Source organism: Xenopus laevis, chromosome 3S, assembly GCF_017654675.1.
Source record: "Xenopus laevis strain J_2021 chromosome 3S, Xenopus_laevis_v10.1, whole genome shotgun sequence".
NCBI lineage: Eukaryota > Metazoa > Chordata > Amphibia > Anura > Pipidae > Xenopus > Xenopus laevis.
In genome coordinates this window covers 77,242,055-77,254,277 of record NC_054376.1, presented here as the reverse complement: position 1 = coordinate 77,254,277, position 12,223 = coordinate 77,242,055, and the positions used below count along the sequence as shown (strand labels likewise).

General features: G+C 40.8%; 1 protein-coding gene across 1 annotated transcript in view; it reads left to right on the top strand.

Moving 5' to 3' along the window:
- The first annotated feature begins 170 nt into the window (after positions 1–170).
- Positions 171–12,223, top strand: part of mapk11.S (mitogen-activated protein kinase 11 S homeolog) — a 36,381-nt gene continuing 24,328 nt past the window's right edge. Inside the window, 2 exon segments of the mRNA NM_001094515.1 lie at positions 171–420; positions 11,569–11,698. Coding sequence (NP_001087984.1) covers positions 308–420; positions 11,569–11,698 — 243 coding nt within the window. The 5' untranslated portion in view covers positions 171–307.

Genomic DNA, 12,223 nt, shown 5'->3' with positions numbered 1-12,223 from the left:
CATCCTTTTCAAATACCTGCACCGCAGCCCCGTTTGCTCCGACCCGATTACCCGCCAGCCAAGGCAATTGTTATTGTACTCGCGCGCGAAGAATGGGGTGGGGGTGGCTAGCAGGATAGCTGTGGGCAGGGTCCGAGACTGCACGTGACTGGTGACGCGATAGGCCGTTTAGCAACTTGGAACTAGCAGGTATTAGGCACTGGCAACGCGCTATCCACCTGCCGTTCCTCCGCCCCTGGCTCCTCCCTCCTCTCCCGACTCCTCCCTTCCTCCCAGCAGCGGCTCCGTGCTTACAGGTCCGGACAAGATGAGCGGGCGCGTTGGATTCTATAAGCAAGAGCTGAACAAGACGGTGTGGGAGGTGCCGGAGCGGTACCAGCGTCTCACCCCCGTCGGTTCCGGTGCCTTCGGCTCTGTTAGGTAGGTGGGGCGATTAGTGAAGCGGGTGGGGATTGGGCCCTGGCACCGTCATGCATTGCATCAAACTGTACAGCAAAGGGGCTCGGGCGGCAGGTTACTGTGTTCTGAGGCAGGGCGTGCTCATGTTTTCTATCAGAATTTAGGGCTGCCTGTACTGTAAGAGTTGTAGTTCCGACGCTCCCTGGGCCAGATGATAGGGAAGCAGTGCTGTATGTGTGTCGCACCTATACTATATAGATATAAATGTGTGTGTGTGAGTGGGGCAGGTAGCGCTCCTGGAAAACCCCTCAGTGCCGGTTGTCCCGTCCCCCATGTGGCCGTCGGGGGGCTCCAGTCTGCTATTTCTCTCCTTGGCGCTTTGATCACGTGCAGTGCTACTTGTAGTGTTTATGTTGTGCAGCTCAGGCTTTGTTTCTAGCAGTCACGTGAAAAAACGTGGGGCTCACACAGGGAAAACTAATTAGGAGCTGCTGTTACTCCCTCATAAGCCAAGACGTGTCATCTCCACAGTAAAGTAATTCCAAAGTGTAGTAAACAGTGACTCAACCTACTGCTCCCGCCTCCAGCCAGTGAGAAAGATGCAAAGTCCTGAAGCTGTTCCTCACTAAGTGCCTGGTTACATATACTTGTGACAAATATACCTGAGATGTGACCAGTTGTGTAAAACCTCACGTATCTTTGTGCAGAGTCCTATAGTAGTGGCTTATATATTAGTTGTAGCTGCGTAACCTAGTTATGAAGAGCTTGCAGTTGTACCAGTCATGCTGGCTGCATAATTGTCATTGTGCAAACCATTTTAATTAGCTTATTATGGATTCAGGTGAGATTAGTCACCCAGCTTCCCAAAAAACTGATCTCATGTTAAGCATACAGGTAAGTGATCCGTGGCCAAAATGTCTGCCTTTTACTGGCAAAGTGTGTCACTCAGTACATGGCAGTGCCCACCCACCCTCAGTGATATTTAATAGCAATTGAGCTCTTAAGGGGCACAGCTTTTGTATTAAAAGGGGACCAACAATCAAGAACTCTGGGACTCTGACACATTTTGAATGTGATGCCCTCCCAAATAGCTGCAGTGGAGGCATCAAATTAAGTTTCCTCCACCCAAAAAGATTTTTTCTGCATGATTAAAGAAAAAGTTGACTCTGAGCAACTTTCTACTATACATGGTTGTATAGCTGTTATAGGCATGGGATATATTATCAGGATCTATTAAAACAGGATGTTTTGGACCTGGCTAATGTATTTTTCCATAAATTCGGTTGAACCAACCCAATAGCACTGTTTTGCCACCTATTTATATTTGAGGATGAATTACCATCATGCACAATGTATTATCTCGCTTAAAATGAGCTTCCTGTAATTTACAGCTTTCTGCATATCCGGCTTACAGATAAAGGATCCCATACCTGTAAATGTATATGCAGTTGAAAGAAGTATTTGTCACTTTCTGTTCTTTATGTCTGACTCTTGTGACACTCAGTGTAACAGGAGTCAGACTTACCGTATATACTCGAGTATAAGCCAAGTTTTTCAGCATCCAAAATGCGCTTGAAAAGTCTACCTCGGCTTATACTCGAGTCAATGGGCAGTAGCTGAGATTGCAGTCACTTTTAATCATTCCTATACCAACAGTTCGCCCTCTGTTGGTTATATGAAAGAATAACAGTGACTGCAATATCACACAGCGCCATCTGTTGGTTATATGAAAGAATAACAGTGCGCCCTCTGGTTATATGAAAGAATAACAGTGACTGCAATATCACACAGCGCTATCTGTTGGTTATATGAAAGAATAACAGTGACTGCAATATCACACAGCGCCCTCTGTTGGTTATATGGAAGAATAACAGTGACTGCAATATCACACAGCGCTATCTGTTGGTTATATGAAAGAATAACCGTGCGCCCTCTGTTGGTTATATGAAAGAATAACAGTGACTGCAATATCACACAGCGCCATCTGTTGGTTATATGAAAGAATAACCGTGTGCCCTCTGTTGGTTATATGAAAGATTAACAGTGACTGCAATATCACACAGCGCCATCTGTTGGGTATATGAAAGATTAACAGTGACTGCAATATCACACAGCACCCTCTGCACATGGTAGTGTGACAATGCACACAGTAATCCGTTTGGCAATTCTCTGTCACCATCAACTTTGCAAAGAAGTACAGTTGATCGCTGGGGGGTCGCTTTGGCGGAATATGCGCTGCTGGGAGACAGGGGTGTGTGTAGTTGTGTCTAGGCTTATACTCGAGTCAATACGTTTTCCCAGTTTTCGTAGGTAAAATTAGGTACCTCGGCTTATACTCGAGTATATACGGGTATATTGGTTTTAATAGCAAATACATTTGCAAATAACTAAAATGTAGACCGTTTTTAATGAATATATAAAACTGAAAGTTAATGTGAAAGTGAATTAAATTTATCCAAAAAAGTTTTTGGGAGAAAGATCACTCTTCGTTCAGGCAAATGTATAGAATGTGACTGTTTCAGGCTGGCAAAAGGCAATTTTGTAACTAAGCATCTCTGATTAATAGCATGCAGGGTATTCCCTGGTGGGTTTGCTTTGTGGTTTCCCATGGAAAAGTCACCTAGAAAAGAACTGTGTGAAAAGAATTGTGTAAATGTTACTAGAAACAATCTGAACAATCAGCTACTAATTCGTTCAAACACAGATGCCTCTTGTAAGATTAATCCTGCCACACAGCTGATAAAAGTTGATGATTTTCCATCACATCTTGACCAAGCCAGCAGATTATTGTCCCTTGTATATACTACTTGTATACTAAAGGAATGGGCTAGAGACTGTTGAATTCAATTGAACTCATCACACTTGTTATACTGATTGGTTTGAGTGCTATGGGGGCGGGTTCTGGTGTGGTACACTCTCACTAAAAGGGGGTTAAATAGTTTGTACATTGTATCACCAGACAGTCTTGAGAAAGGGTGAGAGTAAGTCCAAAATGTTGTTTGACCTAATAAATCCATGTTTTGCAACAGAGGTGTTGCAGCAGTATTATTTTCCTATTGTCCCATGTATAGTAACCTTGGGTGGTCATTGCCTTGTCGATACCTGACTGGTATGGAAATTCCATTAACATGTTGGCACAGTCCTTTCCTGATGGGTTTCCACAGGCTAATTGTTGACCATGGGGCCAAATGATCAGATCTTCTCAATTTGGGCCATCATGTTGGTGGCCAAATCAGGTAAACATCCTCTAGTTTGTTGTTTGCAAAATAAGTGGATCTTACCATGCATTTAGCTTTATTGAATCAACACTTAGGGGGCCTATTTAGCATGCTGTGTAAAAAGTGGAGTGAATTGTTACAGGTGATGTCGACCATAGCAACCAATGAGCAATTGGATTTCAACAGGTAGAAAACAAAAGCAAAGATCTAAATGGTTGCTATGACCAACATCACTGGTAATATTTCACACCACTTTTTTTCACAGCATGATAAATAGACCCTTTAGCCTAAGGGCACTAGTACTTGGGAAGTTTTGGGCTGTTTTGTGCACCATTTTTTAAAATCATCCTCTACATGCTAAAACTTGCACAGCACCCCTTCCCCATAGCATTAATGTCAATTTCTCCCTGTGTGCCATTGGTATAAAACTCTACTATAGTTTATATAAACAAGCTAAGCTCTGTAGTATACAATGGGATTCTTCAGAATTTATCTGTTGTGTATCCTGTGCTTGAATGGCTGCCCCAATGGCTACACAGCTGCTTGTATATATAAACTATAGTTGTGTTTCTGAAGATTTTGTTCAAGAGCTCTCCACTTTGTCTCCACTTCATCCTCACAGAGCAGGAAGTGTTTTTGACTTCTGGGGTCAGTAACCTCCATTTGAAAGCTGGAACATGATGTGTATTTGTATAGAAGCACATCTAGTGTATAGACCTCCTGTTAGGCAGACCCGTTATACACAATACATTGCTGAGCACATATACAGGTACAAAACGTTGGCCTTATAGATGTGAATCTATTTATCCAGGTCTGTAGCCTGAGGAACACATCTGTCCTGAGATGTTTAGGCACTAACTGTTTGCAAGTAAGAGCATGCTAGTAGCAACATCTGACTTGCCTCAGGGTATAAAACACTAAACCACTGGCTTACAAGCCATTACATAAACATGTATCTTCTCTTGGACATTGCTGGAAAAGATCCTAAAGAAAGTAGAATATATTTCTCTAGTCTGCCAAAAACAGGGAACTACAATTACTTACATTTTGTTGAGGTAAGAGTCTTGACTGATGGGTGAGAGCGGAGAAATGCACTTTATATCTGCAGATAGATATGATTCTGAGCTATGAATACTGTATTATTACACACTTTTAACTTGTATTTAGTGTTATGCAGAAACCCCATTTATGCTGCAAGGTTGCAGGTGGACATTCCAAAAAAAATTCTTTAGAAACCCCTTTTTTAATCCAGGTGTCAGTAGTCTGTGATTTAAAGCAGGAGTGAGCTGTTTGCAGCAGGAAAAAGGTTAAGGAATTCTCAAACCTTCAAGTATCTCAAAATGCTAAGTAAAAAAACCAGTAAACTATGCTGGTTAAATTGGATTTAATAAACATCCGGTACAGTTAAAGGAACAGTAACACCAAAAACAGAAAATGGCAATATAATGTACCTGTTGCCCTGCACTGGTAAAACTAGTGTGTTTGCTTCTGAACCACAAATATAATGTATATAATCAAGCTGCTGTGTAGCTATGTGGGCAGCCATTCAAGCACAAGATACACAGTAGATAAGATATGTTCTGAAGAATCCCATTGTATACTACAGAGCTTATCTGTTGTGTATCCTGTGCCTTTTCTCCTTTTTCAGCCTTGAATGGCTGCCCCCATGGATACACAACATCTTGTTTATATAAACTATAGTAGTGTGTCCGAAGCAAACAGACCAGTTGTACCAGTGTAGCTCAACACTACGTTATATGCTTATGACTTTAAAACATTTAATTTTTTGGTTAACACCAGGCACTGAGCTAAACATAACCACAGCACAGAGGTTGTGTGCATTCCCATAGTTTAGCTTTTGTCTGGGAATCTTTGGTACAGGTCGAAGCCAGCAATGCAGAAATGAATTATTTCCCTAGCAAATATAGCATGTACCTGGGGAAATGCTCCATGCAGCATTCATTACAACTACATTGATCCGACAGTCGGAATCAATGTAGTTGTAACATGCTATTTCTCCTTCACTTTCATTTTCAGTAAAACATCCGACAGTCGCATGCGTTTAGTCGCATTGCGTCATGTCGGGTCAAAACGCATCAGCTAGTCCTGCCCTTAGTTACATCAATACAAAGATAAGTGAAGGGGAAGGCATTTTTGGGAGTTTTGGCACCCACCGTAGGGTAGATTTACTGCAGGTTCAACATGAGTTTAGTGAATAAGGCTTGTGCTGAAAATAAGTTTTGCCTACTATTTCAATTACAAATAAGCTATTATTTCTTAAAGTGGACCTGTCATCCAGACACAAAAATCTGTATAATAAAAGTCCTTTTCAAATTAAACATGAAATCCAATTTCTATTTTTTATTAAAGCATTCATAGCTGTTGTAAGCTCATTTAAACATCTCAGCTGTCAATCAAATATTGTCTGCCCCTCCTCTATGCCAGTGGCATAGAGGCGGTGCAGACAATTACTTTCACTTTCCATTCAGCACTTCCTAGATGTCACTGCTCTCCCCACATTCCCCCGTTCTCTTTACCGTTTAATTGTGTAGCCAGGCAAAGCAATGGACATCGGGTCCCCCATTCTGGTGCACAAACAAGATTCTGAGATGATGCAAGACTTGCCTTAATAACAGTGTCCACAAAATGGCTGCTTCCTGCTTGCTATAATTATGAATTCCCAGACTGAAGGAAAGAAGATTCAAATAATTTATATAGTGTAATTAAAGTTCATTTTGCTTGACTAATGTGATAAAATAAGATTTGGAATGTTTTTTTTTTGGGTGACGGGTCCCCTTTAAGCTAAATAGGGACACCAATTCCATGCACGTTAGATAATTACATTACCAAAATACAACCCACTCACCTTTGTTGTGACAGTTTTTTCTAGAAGTCCATAATGCAGTGCATGGAGTAGTTTCAGTTTCCTAGTTTTCTATGTTTTTTATTCTCAAGAAATAACAATATACATAGATTTTTCTTGTTTAAAACAATAAGCATGTTCAGCAACAGCCCTTTCCCTGCGCTCATGTTAAGCAGTGGGGTATATTTCTACTTTTAATGGTTATGGCCTGCTACAAGTTTTCCACTGCTTTCCATTTGCAAGAGGCAGAAGAAGAGGTAGGAAAACCACTCAAAACTAATGTATAAAAATGTATAAATTATGAAAATGTATGCAATAGTGACCAAACTTTCAATATAGAGAATACAAATTTAGGGGTTTTCTATCCCTTTCTGTGCATCTGACTTATCACTGCAGTTATGTTGGTTTTTTAACACAAGTAAGTGAGTTTTTAGGAGGTAAACATGCATGTCTATGTTTTACATTACTATGACTGTGTTCCGTTGCTGATTAATAACTTGCGTGCTTACCTTCTCCACAAACCTGCAGGTTTAAGGAACCGTAACACCAAAAAATGAAAGTGTTTTAAAGTAATGAAAATATCATGTAGTGTTGCCCTACACTGGTAAAACTGATCTGTTTGCTTCAGAAACACTACTATAGTTCATATAAACAAGCTGCTGAGAAGCAACGGTGGAAATTGAAAAAAGACTATATGGCACAAGTTAAATAGTGGATAACAGATAACACCATTTTGTTCTACAGAGCTTATCAGCTGTGTAACCTGAGCCTTTTCTCCTTTGAATGGCTGCCCCGTGGCTACACAGCAGCTTATTTATATAAACAATAGTAGTGTTTCTGAAGCAAACACAATATAATTTTTCCTACCGCACACCTGTAGTTCAACAGTCCTGCAATGGTGGTGCGTTCTTCTGTTGACCCGGCCGGGTCCCCTAGCAACGTACACGTATAGAGACGGATTCACACACACTTAAGTTAATGCAGTCGGGGAGTATCCCCTTTTATTTAGCCATCAAACGTTCAACGTTTCGGGGGGGGGGGGACACCCTCCCTTCATCAGGATTCTCCCCGACTGCATTAACTTGAGTGTGTGCGGATCTGTCTCTATACGTGTCTGAAGCAAACACAGCAGTTTTACTAGTGCAGGGCAACACTGCATTATATTTTTATTACTTTAAAATGGGAACAGTCACTTAACCGTGTGTTGACTGTAAACCCAGAGATAGATAGATATATATGAAATATAGACTAACAATAAACTAACAATAATCAGATGTAGGCAATGCTAAATGTAATAGGTCCAATGGTGGCAATTAGAGAGGTTGATGGGAATTGTTCTTGGCTGGAGCCTGCCTGTTATCTAAATAAAAGCTCTGTATTGTGGGTACATTCTCTAGACATAAGCTTTCAGTTTTATTAGCCAGCACACCTAAAGTACTGTTAAGTCAACTTATATAAGGAGTGTCTAACAGTATAAAAAGAGAAATAAGACTGGAAATTTGTATATCATTTAGTACTATCCTCAACTTATTTGAACTGGTAGAAATAAATCCTGTTTGTGTTTTTTTTAGCTGACAAGCCAATTTCACTGCCTTCTGCCCCATGTACTGTAGGTGTGAACTGACAGGCATGCATACTTTCCCAATATCCACTCTGTATGTGGATGTTTATAGCCTAATCCCATGCCTGGGGTGGAAGTCATCAGATTTTTTCAAGTACGCGTGCCAAAGATACAGCACACAAGTATTGTTTTTTATAAAAATTATTTTTGTAAAGGCCCTTTACAAACTTGAATTTTTTGCAGCACTACAACAGTGCCAGTTGCACTTTCTATTCACAATAGAAAGTGGCTCACCGCAGCTTCCCTAGCTCATGAAAGCCAGTTTCACGATGACAGATTTAACCATTTGATCGTGATTTAGGGAAATGTCAGGGTTTAGCTCTGAAATCATTCTAGAGAGCATTTCTGATTATGCTTATTAGGGCTCTTACACATGGGCATTTGCTTATGAATTTTTCAAATGCTCGCTGAGCATGAAATATATTTCATGAATATATTGCGTTTAAACACATTTTTTTCCGTTCCTAACATAACCCTCTATTCTATTGATAGCTGAAAATATGTCAAGGGCAAGAAAATGCAGCATGCTGCGTCTAAACAAACGCACTCAAATACAAACAAAGTAAAACACAACTCAGAATGCTCATGAGTACAGCCTGGTAGTATATAATGGAATCAATTAGCAAGTGCTTTTTTTGCACTCACACCTGCATTTTAACACTTATGAAATGCATAAAAAACACTAAGAAAATCTCACAACACTGATAAAAGTAGCTAAAAACTCTAATGTTTAACTCTCTAGCTGATCCTGTAGGACAGTGCTGTCCAACTAGTGGATGCAGCTCATGACCCCCCCCCCCCCACATGAAAGTCTGCCTGCTGTGACTACTTACCGTGTGTACACAAAGTTTCAGTACTGAGATTAACTGCCCTTGCATTGTCTAAACCTTAAATTCAGACAGTAACCTCCTGCATTGTTCACACCTGTAATTTCAACTGTATTGTTCACACTTGTAACACCTCTATTGTTCACACCCCTAAAGCCATGTACTGTTCAGACTGAAAGTGCTCACATTGTTCACACCTCATACAAACTGCTGTATATAGCACAGTATGAACTGTTTGTCTTAGAGTGGTCCTGATAGGTTTCCCAGTCTCCTTCTTTATTCTGCCTTTACTGTGCTTCCTGTGTGTGTGTGCGTGCGCGCCATACTCTGCCTGCCCTATGTTCCCTGTGTGCGTGCCATACTCTGCCTGCCCTATGTTCCCTGTGTGTGCCATACTCTGCCTGCCCTATGCTCCCTGTGTGTGCCATACCCTGCCTGTCCTATGCTCCTTGTGTGTGTGCGCCATACTCTGCCTGCTTTATGCTCCCTGTGTGTGCCATACTCTGCCTGCCCTATGCTCCCTGTGTGTGCCATACTCTGCCTGCCCTATGCTCCTTGTGTGTGTGCCATACTCTGCCTGCCCTATGCTCCTTGTGTGTGTGCCATACTCTGCCTGTCCTATGCTCATTGTGTGTGTCATACTCTGCCCGTCCTATGCTCATTGTGTGTGCCATACTCTGCCTGCCCTATGCTCCCTGTGTGTGTCATACTCTGCCTGCCCTATGCTCCCTGTGTGTGTGTCATACTCTGCCTGCCCTATGCTCCCTGTGTGTGTGTCATACTCTGCCTGTATTTTCCATCAGTTTCTCTCTCATTGATTTCCAGCAGCCAACAAATCACTCTGGTCTCTAAGTTTCTAGTCTCTGCCCCTTAAACTTCTTTGAATTATTGACTGGGTAGACCAACAAATACTTTTAAAGTATGGGTGTAACCTGAAAAGTATAACATTTGTCTTCAAAGGAAATACTCCATTTTCTAAAACCTGTACAACTCTTTATCAGTAGGAAGTTATGAAATAGAAAATGAATATATATATAGAGTGAAAAGTGTGTAATACATCTATGTCCTGGCTGTCAGGCAACAAATGGAGAACTGTTTGCAACTTCCTTCTTACTCTCTATATGTACATATAAGTTAAGCTTCCCCAATAATGACTAATGTTTAAAGGAGAACTAAACCCTAAAAATGAATATGGCTTATATACTGGACCTACTGCACCAGCCTTGAGTTTCAGCTTCTCAATTGCAGCAATAATCCAGGACTTCAAACTTGTCACAGGGTGTCACAATATTATAAAGTGTCTGTGACACACGCATGCTCAGTGGGCTCTGAGCAGCTGTTGAGAAGCCAAATTTAGGGGTCGTCTAATTATCAAGCAGAAAATGAGGTTTGTTTGTAATAAAAGCTGATGCTACAAGGTTGATTATTAAATTCTGATTCTAGTTGCACTGATTTCTGTGCCGCCATGTAGTTGTAATTGTCTGTATTAATTACTAATCAGCCTTCTATTGTAACATTACATTATATACATTGAGTATATTGTGTTTTGGTCCCTAACCTGAATAACTGACAGCAGCACAGAACATGTGCAGTGAATCAGCAGAAAAGAAGATGGGGGGCTACTGGGGCATCTTTGGAGACGCAGATCTTCCCTGTTAAAGGCCTGTGTTTCTCTTGGGCTGATACTGAAACCCAAAACATAATGTAAAATATTTCTAGCCTACATCTTTAGTTAGACATCTGTTTTTCTTTAAGTTTTTCTCAGGTCTTGTTTCTGTTGGTTGTCATGTCGTTGCAACTTTGACAAAAAGAACTGTAGATAGTGGCTGGACCTGAACGGCAGGAAAAAAAATTGTTGGCATTGGCTGCTGCTATGTCTGTACTTTTGGGGAAGTGACACAATATTTCATTTCATTACATTAACAGTAAAGGCTTTGCGTAATGGGCCAGTGTTACTGGCTGCACCATGCACTCCTGAAATTGCTTAGCAAGTGACAGGCCGAAGAGGTTTCATTTAAAATAGGAATGTTGTCTTTGATTTGTCCAGGCCCAAAGCTAATTATACATTGGTAAATACACTCATTTGGCAAGGCCTCCAGATAGGTAGATCCTTGCCTGAGCTGGGCACCTATGTACTTTTGCTCTGCATGCTCTGTAAACCCTTCAGAGAGTGTTGCGGTACTCATCTGATGGGGTTTTCTAATCTGACAGATATATCCAGAAGATTTTCGGTAAGATATTTGTCTGGAAGACCCTATGTGTGGAAAAGCAGCAGACGTCTTTCAGAGGGAGCAGCTTTTATGGACCAATGTGTGGCCACCTTAAAAACTCCCAAGCCTCAATATATTTGCCATCAAGAAGAATGCTGTCAGTTTTGTGGCTTTTGCACATTAATCAACACGAGAAGCAGTGTAATACAACCCAGAACCAATGACTCCAAGTCTTCCTGCACATTTGATATAGATATGTAGCTGAAATATGATTTTTTTTTCTAGGTTCAAGTAGCCCTCTGGCTTCCTGTTGGTCTGGTGTAATGTCCAACCCATCCTTATTGTCTTTGTTTTTTGTTAACTTGATAACAAATTTGTCAAAATGTAATTTTTCTTTATAATTTTATTATCTTTGTATTTATTCCTTTAGCTCTGCATTTGATACCAAGACAAGACAAAAGGTGGCAGTAAAAAAGCTCTCCAGGCCATTTCAGTCATTAGTCCATGCAAGAAGAACATACAGGGAATTGCGGCTGCTCAAGCATATGAAGCACGAAAATGTAAGAAACTATCTACACTGAGGAACCAGTCAAACTGTGTTCGTGAGTCTTGCAATAAGAACTGAGGTCTATAATCTGCTCCTGTTTATTAGCAAATACCTATTTGGTAGTATAGTGTGACACTTATATTGTTGAACTGCAACTTACTACATCCAGCTGGTGCCAACGACTGTTACTTGTGCTGGAAAGTGTAGTTTTGCCACATCTGGGGCGGGGCCAGTTCACAATATGCCTTTTCTTAATATAAAAGCGTAAAATTTAGTTTTAGAATATTTTCCCTAGAAAAGAATGCAGAAGTGATGTTTGTGCTTTTACTGTATTTACCTTGTAAGTACCGAGGTTGACCACGCTTGCTGTAGAAAATGAATGTGTATTCACATGTTTCTATTGGCAGTATGTCTTTCTGTATCAGATCAAGGGAATGAACTGAGATGTTTCTCTATAAGAGTTGCCATGGCAGCATTCCAGGCTGCACATTTCAGCAATGAATCTCGGTTTTTGTTATCACGACACATTATACTTAAT